General features: G+C 56.6%; 2 protein-coding genes across 5 annotated transcripts in view; both read right to left on the reverse strand.

The window, feature by feature from the left end:
* Nucleotides 1-6,444, reverse strand: part of LOC103174426 (valine--tRNA ligase, mitochondrial-like) — a 7,701-nt gene extending 1,257 nt beyond the window's left edge. The window contains exons 1-12 of the mRNA XM_042345947.1: nucleotides 6,346-6,444; nucleotides 5,975-6,100; nucleotides 5,659-5,763; nucleotides 5,488-5,556; nucleotides 5,222-5,300; nucleotides 4,769-4,896; nucleotides 4,412-4,564; nucleotides 2,963-3,193; nucleotides 2,535-2,646; nucleotides 1,957-2,123; nucleotides 1,377-1,526; nucleotides 104-118 (exon numbers count right to left, since the gene is read on the reverse strand). Of these exons, the coding sequence (XP_042201881.1) occupies nucleotides 104-118; nucleotides 1,377-1,526; nucleotides 1,957-2,123; nucleotides 2,535-2,646; nucleotides 2,963-3,193; nucleotides 4,412-4,564; nucleotides 4,769-4,896; nucleotides 5,222-5,300; nucleotides 5,488-5,556; nucleotides 5,659-5,763; nucleotides 5,975-6,100; nucleotides 6,346-6,444 (1,434 nt within the window). The remainder of the gene's footprint in view (nucleotides 1-103; nucleotides 119-1,376; nucleotides 1,527-1,956; nucleotides 2,124-2,534; nucleotides 2,647-2,962; nucleotides 3,194-4,411; nucleotides 4,565-4,768; nucleotides 4,897-5,221; nucleotides 5,301-5,487; nucleotides 5,557-5,658; nucleotides 5,764-5,974; nucleotides 6,101-6,345) is intronic.
* A 2,222-nt stretch (nucleotides 6,445-8,666) lies between these two features.
* On the reverse strand, nucleotides 8,667-14,110 carry mgat1b (alpha-1,3-mannosyl-glycoprotein 2-beta-N-acetylglucosaminyltransferase b). Of its 4 annotated transcripts, none has more exons than XM_007912248.2 (2): nucleotides 13,981-14,110; nucleotides 8,667-10,275 (listed from the first exon to the last, which is right to left on the reverse strand). In XM_007912248.2, exon 2 carries the CDS (start codon nucleotides 10,194-10,196, stop codon nucleotides 8,703-8,705), a length of 1,494 nt encoding a protein of 497 aa, XP_007910439.2. In that variant the 5' UTR covers nucleotides 10,197-10,275; nucleotides 13,981-14,110; the 3' UTR covers nucleotides 8,667-8,702. The 4 variants fall into 4 exon arrangements, 2 of the variants coding, with proteins under 2 accessions (XP_007910439.2, XP_042201882.1); XM_042345948.1 differs by lacking the exon at nucleotides 13,981-14,110 and adding an exon at nucleotides 13,596-13,621; XR_006085994.1 differs by lacking the exon at nucleotides 8,667-10,275 and adding an exon at nucleotides 12,674-12,787.
* Between the last annotated feature and the right edge of the window lie 1,295 nt (nucleotides 14,111-15,405).

Consider the following 15,405-nt stretch of genomic DNA (forward strand, 5'->3'; position numbering starts at 1 on the left):
TGACCCCCCCCACCCACAGTGTGACCCCCCCACCCACACACACAGTGTGACCCCCCCCACCCACACACACAGTGTGACCCCCCCCACACAGACACAGCCTGACACGAAGACATCGGATCTGTAACATACACACAGTCAGCCTGACACACACACACAGCCTGACACACACACACACACACACAGCCTGACACACACACACAGCCTGACACACACACACACAGCCTGACACACACACACACACACAGCCTGACACACACACACACAGCCTGACACACACACACACACACACAGCCTGACACACACACACACACACACACAGTCAGCCTGACACACACACACACACACACACACAGCCTGACACACACACACAGCCTGACACACACACACAGCCTGACACACACACACAGCCTGACACACACACACAGCCTGACACACACACACACAGCCTGACACACACACACAGCCTGACACCACACACACACACACAGCCTGACACACACACACACACACACACACAGCCTGACACACACACACACACACACACACACACACAGCCTGACACACACACACACACACACACACACACACACAGCCTGACACACACACACACACACACACACACAGCCTGACACACACACACAGCCTGACACACACACACAGCCTGACACACACACACAGCCTGACACACACACACACACACACAGCCTGACACACACACACACACACACACACAGCCTGACACACACACACACACACACACACAGCCTGACACACACACACACACACACACACAGCCTGACACACACACACAGCCTGACACACACACACACACACACAGCACACACACACACACACACAGCCTGACACACACACACACACACACACACAGCCTGACACACACCACACACACACACACAGCCTGACACACACACACACACACAGCCTGACACACACACACACACACACACACACAGCCTGACACACACACACACACACACACACAGCCTGACACACACACACACCACACACACACACAGCCTGACACACACACACACACACACAGCCTGACACACACACACACACAGCCTGACACACACACACAGCCTGACACACACACACAGCCTGACACACACACACACACACACACACACACGCCTGACACACACACACACACACACACACACAGCCTGACACACACACACACACCCACACACACACACAGCCTGACACACACACACACACACACACACACACACCACACACACACACACACACACACACACACACACAGTTCGCCTGACACACACAGTGTGACAGAACGCCGCCAGCCCCCACTACACACACACAGTGACACACACACACACAGGCGGACGTACTTTCTCGGTGTGTTGCTGGCGGACGTTTTCCGGAACCTTCTGTTGGTAGGCTGTTGCCGTGGTGACGTTGAGCAGACGGTGGAGCTGCTGTTGGAGACGCTGACGTTTCCTCACCAGGGTCTGTGTTTCCACCCGAGGGTCGGAGAGGCCCTGAGGGTCAGTGAGGGGAGAGGGTCAGAGAGACCATCCCACAAATAGCCCCCCAGCCCGACATACAGCCCCCCCGCACAGCCCCCCCCCCGCACAGCCCCCCCCACAGCCCCCCCGCACAGCCCCCCCGCACACCCCCCCCGCACAGCCCCCCCCCGCACAGCCCCCCGCACAACCCCCCCCCCGCACAGCCCCCCCGCACCCGCACAACCCCCCCCCGCACAGCCCCCACCCCCGACAGCCCCCCCCCCCCCCGCACACACCCCCCCCCCGCACAGCCCACCCCCCCCGCCACACACAGCCCCCCCCCACACAGCCCCCACACACAGCCCCCCCCCGCACACCCCCCACAGCCCACCCCCCACACATGGCGCCCCCACACACAGACCCCACTCCCCTCACTGCCCCCCACACCCGCTCTGTCACTGACCTGGAGGTACACTGTGCACTGATCACTGACAGGAGCTGACACGCTGTGTGAGGGGGGGACCGACCCCGGGGACAGGAATCTGACACTCGCTGATCGTGACAGCACACAGAGAGGCTCCAGGAACTGGGATAGAGAGCGACGGACACTGTCTGAGCAGCGGATATACACTGAGAGAGAGAGAGAGTGAGAGAGAGTGAGTGTGTGAGACACAGTGAGTGTGTGAGAGAGAGTGAGTGTGAGAGTGACTGAGTGAGAGACAGTGAGTGTGTGAGGGAGAGAGTGAGTGAGTGTGAGAGTGTGTGAGAGTGACTGTGTGAGAGACAGTGAGTGTGAGAGACCGTGAGTGTGAGAGAGAGTGAGTGTGAGAGAGTGTGAGAGAGAGTGTGAGAGAGTGAGTGTGAGAGTGAGAGTGAGTGTGTGAGAGACAGTGAGTGTGAGAGTGTGAGAGAGAACGAGACACACAATGAGCAGTGAATATACACCGAGTGACACCGAGAGAGTGAGAGACACACAGACACACACGCGTATACACACACAGACACACACGCGTATACAAACACAGACACACACACACTGACCCTCAGGACGTCCAGTTGTCAGATGATAATCTGCTCTGAGATTCCTCACAACCTTCACCACGTCCTGAACCTGACGGAAATCCTTCTCTTCACGTTCACTGTGACACCCAGGCTGTTAGACACACAGCGTTAGCCTCACAGCACCTCCGACCCCCCGCACACAGCCCTCGACCCCCCATACACAGCCCCCGACCCCCCCCACACATAGCAGGGACCCTCCATGCAGGGCAGTGCCTCAGAGCCCTCATACACACTCCCCCTCCCCCCTGCCACACACACACACACACTTCCCCCACCCCACCGCCCCCTCCCCCCCACACACACATACACACACAGACACTGGGGGTGGGGGCTGGTGGGGATTGTGGGGGCTGGCGGGGGGGCAGTTGGGGGTTGGTGTTGGTGGGGGGGGGGGGGCTGTCACTCACCAGGGAGCTGAGCTGAGGAAACGCAGACACACAGACACTGGGGGCTGGGGGTGATGATGAAGGTGAGGAAGGTAATCGCTGCCACAATTCCTCGGTGAGAAATGGCATAAACGGGGAGAGCAGCCGCAAGCCCTGGTCTGTACAGGCCACGAGGATCTGCCTGACAGTGTTCGCCTGACTGCCGTCTGGGTCTCCGTCTGCGGCTGCTCTTAGCACCGGCTTCACACACTCCTGTCAGAGACACACACAACCATAAGTACCTATGCCACACACGCACACACACACAGACACACACACACACACACACACACAATAACGACAACTTATATAGTGCCCCCCACGCTGGACGGCGTCTCAGAGCTTCACAGTAACGGATCCCGACCGAGCTAGGCGGAGGGGAAGGAGCCAGGGGGAGGGTGAGGAAGGTAACCAAAGGTGCGGTCGAAAAGAAAGGTCTTCAGAAGAGACCTGACAACAACAAGATTGCATTTATAGAGCGCCTTTCACGTCGGGAGGACGTCCCAAGGCGTTGGACAGTTGGGTCAGGACCCGAGCATTGGGGGGAAATGGTCAGGGGGAGGGAAGGGAGGGAGCGAGTAGAGGGTCGAGAGGGGAACTGAAGGCACGGTCAAAGAAAAAGGTCTTGAGACCAGCCTTGAAGGAGGAAAAGGAGGAAGCAAGGCGAAGGCACTGGGGGATGGAGTTCCAGAAAATAGGAAGAGAGGGAGCGAGGGGAAGGGAGTGAGGAAGGCAGTTCCAGAGCCTCGGGGCGCAGTGGCTGAAGGCACGGCCACCGAGGGTGGAGCGGAGGACTCGGAAGAGGTCAGACCCAGAGGAACGAAGGCAGCGGGTACTGTTTTGAGGAGAGAGGAGGTCAGAGAGGTCAGGGAGGTGCAGAGGAGTGGAGGGATTTGAATACAAGAGTGAGGATCTTGAAGTGGATCCTCTCTGGGACAGGAGCCAGTGCAGTCTGGCCAGGACTGGGGGGAATCGGGGAGCAGGGTTTGGGGGCGGGGGGCGACAGTGGGGCCAGGACTGGGAGGATCGGGGAGCGGGGTTTGGGGGCGGGGGGCGACAGTGGGGCCAGGACTGGGAGGATCGGGGAGCGGGGTTTGGGGTTTTGGTGCGGGTGAGAATGCGGGCGGCAGAGTTTTGAATGATCTGGATTTTATGGATGGTCGTGGAGGGGAGGCCGGCGAGGAGGGCGTTAGAATAGTCTACACACGCACACACACGGACACCCACCCACAGTGTGACACACACACACACACACACACACACCGACTCACACAAACACAAAGACACACACACACACAGTGTGACACACACACAGTCAGATATACACAGTGTGACACACACACACAGTGTGACACACACACACACATATATGGACACACAGTGTGACACAGACACACACACACAGACATACAATGTGACACACTTACTGACCAGGTAGACATCACACAGATCGTGGAGCCAGAAGCTGTGGACGGCTCTGGTGACGGTCGAGAGGTCATTACTGTGGAAACCGCGGTCACTGAGGGTCACAGCGACGTGTAGCCGACTACACACCCACCGGTCAATAGCAGAGAGTGGCCGGATCTGTAACAGTGAGAGAGAGTGAGTGGGGGAGCTGGAGGCTGTGGAGGCAGTGATGGGGAGCTGATGGGGCAGTTCTGGGACGGTTGGGGGGGGTGATGGGGGTATGTGTTGGGGGAATGGGGTGGGGGTGCGGGATGGCGGGGAGATTTTGGGGAGATGATGGGTGGGGGGGAGCTGTGCTGAGCGCGGGGGAGATGCACTGACCTCTCTCGGGGGTCGTGGTTGGAAGTCAGGGGTCACAGAGCTCAGTGTAAACTTCACCGAGTTCCAGACTTTGTTACAGAAATGCCGAGCAGCTAAAACAGCAGCAACGTCGAGTCTCAGGTCAGTGTCTGTGGGGACAGAGAGAGAAAGATAGAGATTATACTGACCCACACACACACACACACACAGATACACTCACTGACACACACACAGATACACTCACACAGACACACACACATACACACACACACACTCACACACACAGATACACACACTCACACACACAGATACACACTCACACAGACACACACAGATACACACTCGCACAGACACACACACACACAGATATATATTCACACAGACAGATAGATACACAGACATACACACACACAGATACACACTCACACACAGACACACACCCATACATACTCACACAGACACACAGACACTGACCCTGGGAGGGGGTGGAGCACAGGGAGAACCTCAGGGCATCCGTCCCACACTCTGGGATTCCATACGGAAAATCTCGTTTCTGTCAAAATAAATAAACTGTAATTAGTAAAACATTCATCACAGATAATCGTCTCCTCCTCATAGCTCATAGCAACATAACATCCCAGTCCTAACCCAAACCTTAACCCTAATACCACACAGACAGCCCTAACCCCATGACTGTACCCAAAGTGAGAGTCTCGCTCACTGTGGACACACACACTGACCTGCCCCTCCTCAGCCACTCGCATCTCCCGGGCGTCCAACAGGATCGATCCCAGCTTCTGGTGTAGATACTGAGAGAGAGAGAGAGAGAGATGAGGAAGAGTGTGTGTGAGAGACAGACACACAAACACGCACAGACACAGACACACACACACACAGACAGACAGACTGACCTGAGCCGAGGCTCCGTTGATCACGTCCAGTGGATCGATGACATTTCCCAGGGATTTGCTCATTTTTCGTCCATGAGAATCTCTCACCATCGAGTGAAACAGAACCTGAGAAAGAGAGAGAAACGTCACACTGACCTGGGGGAAGGGAAGTGAGGTCACACTGATCTGGGGCAAGGGAAGTGAGGTCACACTGATCTGGGGGAAGGGAAGTGAGGTCACACTGATCTGGGGGAAGGGAAGTGAGGTCACACTGATCTGGGGCAAGGGAAGTGAGGTCACACTGACCTGGGTGGAAGGGAAGTGAGGTCACACTGACCTGGGGGAAGGGAAGTTGGCCGGTCAGTTCCTGTCCAAACATGACCATTCGCGCCACCCAGAAGAAGATGAGGTCACTTCCTGTCTCCAACACTGACCCCGGATAGAACTCCCTGAGGTCATCAGTCTGCAATAGAGAGAACGAAAGAGAGAGAGAGAGTGTGAGTTAAAGACAGCGATAGAGAGTGAGTGTGTTACACACACGCACAGAGACAGACAGACAGACAGACAGACAGACAGACAGACAGACAGACAGACAGACAGACAGACAGACAGACAGACAGACAGACAGACAGACAGACAGACAGACAGACAGACAGACAGACAGACAGACAGACAGACAGACAGACACAGAGAGAGAGAGAGAGTTACCGGATGAGGCCAGCCCAAAGCTGCAAATGGGAAAATGGCTGAAGAAAACCAGGTGTCCAACACGTCCTCGTCTGTCAGAGAGTAGAGCGTTACCCCCATTACACCCCTCGTTACCCCATCTACCCTCCCCTCCCAGTCACTCCACACCCCCCCTCCCCAGCCTCATCTGTCAGAGAGTAGAGCAGCGTTACCCCCATTACACCCCTCGTTACCCCATCTACCCTCCCCTCCCAGTCACTCCACACCCCCCCTCCCCAGCCTCGTCTGTCAGAGAGTAGAGCAGCGTTACCCCCATTACTCCATCCCCCACTGTACCCACCCTGCCTCAGAGATAGCTCAGACTCAGGAATCCCCAATTTCTGTGAAGCTTTTCTTCGAGCCTCGGCCTCTGTCCGTCCAGAAACCCACACAGTGTCCTGAGAGAGAGAGAGAGAGAGGGTCACACATACCCACATACACCCCCCCACACACACACACACATCCACAGAATCCTGAGAGAGGTCACACACACCCACACACACACACCCACAGTATCCTGAGAGAGAGAGAGAGGGTCACACCCACCTGCACACACCCACAGTGCCCTGAGAGAGGTCACACACACCCACACACCCACACGCACCGCCACACAGTGTCAAGAGAGAAAGAGAGGGTCACATTCACACACACACACCTGAGAGAGAATCAGTCAGTGACACACACACCCACACACACAGCTCCAAACCCCCACCACCCCCATCAACACCCCTGCACAGAGGGGGCTGTTACCTGTGTCTCGGAGTCGGGGTTGATGACCTGATAGGCCGGGATCCGATGGCCCCACCACAGCTGCCGGGACACACACCAGTCACTGTAACACAACCACACGCCTGTCACACACCATCACGTGCCTGTTACATGCTAGTCTCACACCAATCACGCGCGAGTAACACACCAATCACTGTAACACAACCACACGCCATCACATGCCTGTCACACGTTAACACAACACATGTCAGTCATATGCCATCACACATCTATCACACGCCAGGGGGTCACACTGTGTGTGTGGGTGGGGGGGGGGTCACACTGTGTGTGTGGGTGGGGGGGGTCACACTGTGTGTGTGGGTGGGGGGGTCACACTGTGGGTGGGGGGGAGGGGTCACACTGTGTGTGTGGGGGTCACACTGTGTGTGGGTGGGGGGGGGGGGTCACACTGTGTGTGTGGGTGGGGGGGGGGGGGTCACACTGTGGGTGGGGGTGGGGGGGTCACACTGTGTGTGGGGGCACCTTCCTGATAATAAAGTCTCTGCTGCTTTTCTCTCCACACGTCAGTGTCTTCTGCCACCGGACATCACTGTGTACATCACCCCTCACCCCCCCCGTCAGCTTTCCTCCCCCCCCCCCCCCCCCCCAGGGCCTGTGACCTGCCCCCCACCACCACAGGGCCTGTGATCTGACCCCCCCCACCCCCCAGGGCCTGTGCCCTCCCCCCCGCCCCACAGGGCCTGTGACCTCCCCCCCACCCCCCCAGGGCCTGTGCCCTCCCCCCCACCCCCCAGGGCCTGTGACCTCCCCCACCCCCCCAGGGCCTGTGCCCTCCCCCCCCACCCCCCAGGGCCTGTGCCCTCCCCCCCCGCCCCACAGGGCCATGACCACATTACAGAAGCTTAAGCGTCTTCAGAAAATAGAGAATTTATTGCCATAGAGACAGAGTTTGACCCTGACACTGAGCCCCACTACCCCCCCCCCCCCACCCACCACCAACCCACCCTCCCAGGCCACTGCTACCCCGCGCCCCACCCTGAGCCTTCCCCGGGGCTCAGGGCCCTGACCCTCACTGCCCCCTCCCCCCAAACCTCCCCCAGCAACAGGAATGGACAGAATTTATTGTGAAGTTTTGTTCCCTTACAGCCCCTTCCCCTTACACTCAGCCCCTCCCCTTACATACAGCCCCTCCCACATACACACAGCCCCTCCCCCTTACATACAGCCCCTCCCACATACACACAGCCCCTCCCCTTACACTCAGCCCCTCCCCCTTACACAGCCCCTCCCCCTTACATACAGCCCCTCCCACATACACACAGCCCCTCCCCTTACACACAGCCCCTCCCACATACACACAGCCCCTCCCCCTTACACACAGCCCCTCCCACATACACAGCCCTCCCTCTTACGCACAGCCCCTCCCCCTTACACACAGCCCCTCCCTCTTACACAGCCCCTCCCACATACACAGCCCCTCCCCCTTACCTACCGCCCACATACACAGCCCCTCCCCCTCATACATAGCCCCTCCCTCTTACACACAGCCCCTCCCACATACACGGCCCCTCCCCTTCACACAGCCCCTCCCGTCACTGAGCCCCACCCTCTCAGGTCCAGGACGTGTCATATCCGGTCCAGCCGGGGGGCGGGGCCAGGTACACCCTCCTCCCGCGGTACAGCACAGTCACTACACCCCGATACCCGGCCCGCGGGACCCCGGACTTCAGGTCGTCCATCGCCCCGAGCGCTCGGGCCAAGGCCTTGAACTGGTCGCGGCTGCGGTACTCGAGCCGCGCGGCGGGCGGGGCCTGGGCCTGGGCCTGGGCCGGGGAGGCCTCGGCCTCGCGCTGGAGCTGCTCCAGCGTCACGAGGGCGGCGGCCGAGTACACACGGGCCGTGAAGTCGGCGTCGTAGCGGGGCTGCCGGAGGCCGCGGGCCAGGCGGTGGCGGCGGCGGGTGAAGGCCTCGAAGCCCGGGCTCAGCAGCATGTGCCGCAGGTGCTGGTCGTAGAACTGCCCTCCGCTGACCCCGCGCCGCCCGAACGTCACCGTCCGCGACAGCTCGGGCCGGACGCAGGCGCGGCCCCGGCGCTGCCCGGGCTCCCGCAGCCAATCGTCCCAGAAGCCCAGCGGCCACTTGGGCTCCAGCTCCAGCCACAGGCCCCGGAGCAGCATCCAGCCCAGGCCCGGGAAGAAGTCGGTGCGGAGCAGCGAGCCGCCGGCCCCGGGCCCCGGCTGCACTAGGCCGCGCTTGCCGTTGTCGTGCCACGCGGACACGCACCACAGCGACGGGTCGGCGGCCAAGACCGGCAGCAGCGCCCGGAAGTACTCGTAGAAGTCCGGCGCCACGTCCAGGTCGTCCTCCACCACCACCGCCGCCACGTGGCCGAGCGGCCCGAACACCTGCCCCAGGGCCCAGCGGTAGTGCCGCGCGATCCGGTAGTAGCCCTGGAAACGCCGCTGCTCGGGCGGGGCCTCCACGTCCCCGGCCTCGGGCTGCACCAGCCGCGTCACCCGCGACCCGTACCCGGCGATGGCCCGGGCCGTGCCCGCGTGGCCGCAGTCCTGGCTGACGATCAGCGGGTACAGCGCCGCCGCCGAGTCGCCGCCCGGGCGGTAGCGCAGCAGTTTGTCCAGACAGCGGGTCACCGTCACCCGGTCGCAGCCCAACACCAGCACCGCCAGCGGCACCTGCTCCACGTCCGCCCCCGGCTCCAGGCCCAGAGCCCGCGCCGCGGCCTCGTCGGCCAAGCGGTCCTCGCGCTGCTCCGCGGTCTCGTCCCGCACTCCAGCCCCGGGCCTCGGCCTCTCCGCCAGGCCTCGGCCTTGCCACAGGCCCCGGTGCCGCTCGATCTGCTCGAGCAGCCGCTTCTGACTCTCCAGCTCCCGCTCCACGTCCTCGGCCAATCGGACCACCTCCCGGGCCAAGGCCTCGGGATCTCCTGCGGCTCCAGCCCAGCCCCAGGCTCCGGCTCCAGGCTCGGCCTCTCCCCCGGACCCCGGCCCTGACCCGGGGCGGCCCAACACGAACAGCAGCACCAGCGCGTTCCAGCCGATAAACAGCACCAAAGCCCAGACCAGCAGCTTCCCCCGGCGGGGCATCGCGACTCCCACACGCCGGCTTCTGGCCTAGGCTTCGGCCTCTCGTGCTCAGGGCCTCAGCCCGGCCTCCGCCATCAACCTGCGGCAGAGCAGAGACACAGCCCCATCAGGGTGTATAGTAATAAACACCCGGAATCCGGGTATACAGTGGTAAACACCCGGCATCCGGGCGTATAATAATAAACACCCGGCATTTGGGGGTATGTGATAAAGACCCAGCATCCGGGCATGTAGTGATAAACGCCTGGGATCTGGGTATAATAAAACAACACCCAGAACCAGGGTATAATGAACACTTGGCATCAGGGCGAGTACTAATAAACACCCAGCATCTGGGTCTAATGATAAACACCTGACATTGGAGTATATAATAAACACCCCACATCAGGGTATAATAATAAATACCCAGCATCAGTGTATAATAAACACCCAACACCAGGGTATAATGGTAAACACCCAGCATCAGAGAATAATAATAAACACCCGACATCATGGCATAATAAATACCCAGCATCCAGGTATAATAATTAACACTCAGCATAGGAATAATAAACACCCAGCATCCAGGTGTATTAATAAACACCTGGCATTTGGGGTACATAACACACACACAGCATCCGGGTATATAATCATAAACGTCTAGCATCAGGGTATAATAATAAACACCCAACATCAGGGTATGATAAAGACCCGGCATCCAGGCATATACTAATAAATATCCACCATCCAGGTATATAATAAACACCTGGTAGAGTAATAAACATAACATATAATAATAAATGCCCAGTATCAGAGTATTTAATAATAAACACCATGTTTATTTTGTGGGCGTATGTCTCGCTCTCTGTCAGTGTGTGTGTCAATAGTATCTGTGTGGATGTGTCTGTCTCTCTGTCAGTGTGTGTGTCTATAGTATATGGGGGGCGGTGTCTCTCTCTCTCTGTCAGTGTGTGTCTATGGTATATGGGGGGGGGGGTCTGTCTCTGTCAGTGTGTGTGTCTATAGTATATGGGGGGGGGGTGTCTCTCTCTCTCTGTCAGTGTGTGTGTGTCTATGGTATATGGGGGGGGGTCTGTCTCTCTCTGTCAGTGTGTGTGTCTATAGTATATGGGGGGGGGGGGGGGTGGTGTCTGTCTCTCTATAATAATAATAATCATTGCATTTGATACAGTGCTTTTCACATCTTCTCGACATCTCAAAGCGCTTCACAGAATAGACTGTAAAGTTAATTGACTGTATATTTGTGGGCGAAACCCGGCAGCCAATTGCACGCAGCAGTGTCCCCACAAACAGTCGTGGATTGAAGTGACCAATTTATTATTGTTTTATTTGGAGGATTAATATTCGGGGAGTGGAGTAGGGAAACTTGCCCAAGGTTTCGCCCCCTGCCTGGAAATGAACACAGTTGTCTCGTTCGCAAGACGAGTGCTCTAACCGCTGAGCTACAGATCTCCACGTCTGTGTGTCTATCGTATCTGCGGGTGGGGGGGGGGTGTCTGTCTCTCTCTGTTAGTGTGCGTCTATAGTATCTGCGGGGGGGGGGGGGGGTGTCTGTCTCTCTTGTTAGTGTGTGTCTATAGTATCTGCGGGGGGGGGGGGGGGTGTCTGTCTCTCTCTGTTAGTGTGTGTCTATAGTATCTGCGGGGGGGGGGGGTGTCTGTCTCTCTCTGTTAGTGTGTGTCTATAGTATCTGCGGGGGGGGGGGTGTCTGTCTCTCTCTGTTAGTGTGTGTCTATAGTATCTGCGGGGGGGGGGGGGTCTGTCTCTCTCTGTTAGTGTGTGTCTATAGTATCTGCGGGGGGGGGGGGGTGTCTGTCTCTCTCTGTTAGTGTGTGTCTATAGTATCTGCGGGGGGGGGGGGGGGGTGTCTGTCTCTCTTTGTTAGTGTGTGTCTATAGTATCTGCGGGGGGGGGGGGTCTCTCTCTGTTAGTGTGTGTCTATAGTATCTGCGGGGGGGGGGTGTCTGTCTCTCTCTGTTAGTGTGTGTCTATAGTATCTGCGGGGGGGGGGGGGTGTCTGTCTCTCTCTGTTAGTGTGTGTCTATAGTATCTGCGGGGGGGGGGGGGGGTGTCTGTCTCTCTCTTGTTAGTGTGTGTCTATAGTATCTGCGGGGGGGGGTGTCTCTCTCTGTTAGTGTGTGTCTATAGTATCTGCGGGGGGGGGTGTCTGTCTCTCTCTGTTAGTGTGTGTCTATAGTATCTGCGGGGGGGGGGTGTCTGTCTCTCTCTGTTAGTGTGTGTCTATAGTATCTGCGGGGGGGGGGGGTGTCTGTCTCTCTCTGTTAGTGTGTGTCTATAGTATCTGCGGGGGGGGGGGTGTCTATCTCTCTCTGTTAGTGTGTGTCTATAGTATCTGCGGGGGGGGGGGTGTCTGTCTCTCTCTGTTAGTGTGTGTCTGTACATTGTATCCCAGATATCATTTCCGAGCAGAAATCGATCTAATTTGTTCTTCAAACAAATGACAGTTTCTGCTTCCACCATCTCCCTCGGGAGCTGTTCCATATGTTTACTACTCGCTCACTGAAGCAGTGTTTCTGTCGATCTGTTCTGAGTTTACCCCCTTCGATCGCAGGCCGTGTCCTCTGGTTTTGCTGTTTGTTCAGTACAAGATAGAACAGCTTATCATGGACTACGTTATCTAGTCCCTTCAGAATCGTAAACACCGTAATCATATCACCCCTCAACCTTATCTTTGTATCATGATAATAATCCTTGCATTTGATACAGCGCCTTATCACGTCTTTTGAGACGCTTCAAAGCGCTTCGCAGAATATACTTTGAAGTGGATTGACTGTATATTTTGTGGGCAAAATGCCAACAAAAATAATATATATTATATAATAATAAACACCCTATCAGGGTATATATATATAATAAACATCACATCAGGGTATTTATATATAATAAAGACCCCATCCGGGTGTGTGTATATATATGGTAATAAAGACCCCATCAGGATATATATATATACACACGTTAATAAACACCCCATCAGGGGAAATATATATATATATGTGTGATAATAAACACCCCATCAAGGTATGTATATATATGGTAATAAACACCCCATCAGGATATATATATATGATAATAAACACTCCAACAAGGTATATATAATAAACACCCCACCAGGGTATATATAATAATAAACACCCCATCAGGGCTTATATATAATAAACATGACATTTACACATTCCCTTTCACGTAGAGAAGATGTCCCAAGACTCTGGACACTCACAGACTTGGACATGAGCTGGGGGTTGGGATCAGGAGAGGTGGAGGGCAGTGCGGCTGAAGGCCCAACTGACAAAATCAGTATTTTTTTGAAGGTATTATTACCCCTGGAAAGCAATCCCCCAAATCGACTAACAGAGGCACGTCTGGAGTAAGGAAACTTACCCAACTTTTGTTATGCCCTGACCCGCCCAGGAATCGAACCCACGTCCTCTCACTTACACGGTGAGTGCTCTAACCACTGAGCTACAGGTCCCTGTATTAGGGAATGTGTGAGAGAAAGTCAACACGCAGCGGGCAGCGAGGGAGTCACATCTGCTCCTTTCTCACAGACTCTCAGCAACTAGAGGGGAGCAGTGTCTCACACTCACACTTGGAGGGGGATTTCTCACGGACTTTCTCACAGTGGAGCGCAGTGGGGGGAGAGGGGTTGGGGAGCGAAGTGAATCTTGTCACAGAGAAACATTACATTCAGACCTGCCCCTCACCCCCACCCCGTCGTCGCCACCTCCCTCCCCACCCTCCCGTCGCATCTCCCCCGGAGACTTACGGTAGAAGCTGCCAGAGCAGAGATCAGCCATGGGGATGGGGATTTTCTTTTGGAACTTTAGCCAGTGACAGCAGAATGTCTGACTTCCTCTCTCTCTCATACACAGAGTGGACACTCTCGCTCTCTCTCTCTCTCTCTATCCCTTGCTCTCGCTCTATTTCTTTATCTCTCTCTCTCTCTCTGTGGACTCTGCCCTCAGTTCTCTGTTGCTCAATCTTCAATCAAAGAGAAAATGCATTGACCCCTCACCCACTGCCTCTGCTTCTCCCTCTCTTTCAGGCCCTCATTCATTCACTCCCTCCTTCCCTCCCCCAGCCCCTCTCCCTCCTCCTCAGTCTTTGCTTATTGGTTTATCTCTCTTTCTCTCCCTTGGGCCTCGGTCTCGGTTGCTTGGGCGCTGTGTGTAACACTCTCTTGTTGATGCTGTAACCCTGGGAGTGGATGATGCCAGGAGCCCGGCAGTGAGACTCTCCTACGGCTCACGCTCGTCAGACACACGTGGAACCGAGTGGCCGATCGTCCTGTGGGAGAGAAACAGAAACTGGGTCAGGAGCCTCACACAGACAGACACCCAGACACAGACAGACAGACTCACACCTACACCCACATACAGACACACAGATACATACACACACATATATAGACAGACAGAAACATACACTCACACACACACGCACACAGTCAAACACACATACAGAGACATATACACACACAGTCAGATACACATACAGAGACATATACACACACACAGTCAAACACACATACAGAGACATACATACACACATACCGACACACACACATCTTACTGTATGTGTCTCTGTGTGTAACTCACTGTGTGAGGGTCTGTGTCAGGGTGTCTGTCTGTCACCTGTGTGTCAGGGTGTGTGTGAGGGTCTGTGTCAGGGTGTCTGTCTGTCACCTGTGTGTCAGGGTGTGTGTGAGGGTCTGTGTCAGGGGGTCTGTCTGTCACCTGTGTGTCAGGGTGTGTGTGAGGGTCTGTGTCAGGGGGTCTGTCTGTCACCTGTGTGTCAGGGTGTGTGTGAGGGTCTGTGTCAGGGGGTCTGGGCCACACTCCGCGTCTCTCAACTGCCTCTGTCTTCGACGCGTTGATTGAACGTCATCGAACACAGTGATTGGCGCCGCGCGTCAGAGCCTCAGTGTCTGATTGGTTTCTCTATCACGTGACCGCCTCCCCCCCCCCCCGCGCGCGACGACACGTGACCGCCTCCCCCCCCCCCCCGCGCGCGCGACGACACGTGACCGCCTCCCCCCCCCCCGTGAGCGCTCTAAGCACTGAGCTCCAGGACTCCGCAATGTGACTGTCGGTGTCTCTCCATTCACAAACACCACCGAACGACATTTGTATTGCGTCACGAAGACGTCCCGAGGCACTGGACAGACAGAGTTACGGACCCGAGTTGGGGG

Source organism: Callorhinchus milii, unplaced genomic scaffold (assembly GCF_018977255.1).
Source record: "Callorhinchus milii isolate IMCB2004 unplaced genomic scaffold, IMCB_Cmil_1.0 Scaffold167, whole genome shotgun sequence".
NCBI lineage: Eukaryota > Metazoa > Chordata > Chondrichthyes > Chimaeriformes > Callorhinchidae > Callorhinchus > Callorhinchus milii.

Excerpts from the sequence above, each read along its gene's own strand:
- mgat1b (XM_007912248.2), bottom strand. The coding sequence starts at position 10,196 with ATGCCCCGCCGGGGGAAGCTGCTGGTCTGGGCTTTGGTGCTGTTTATC.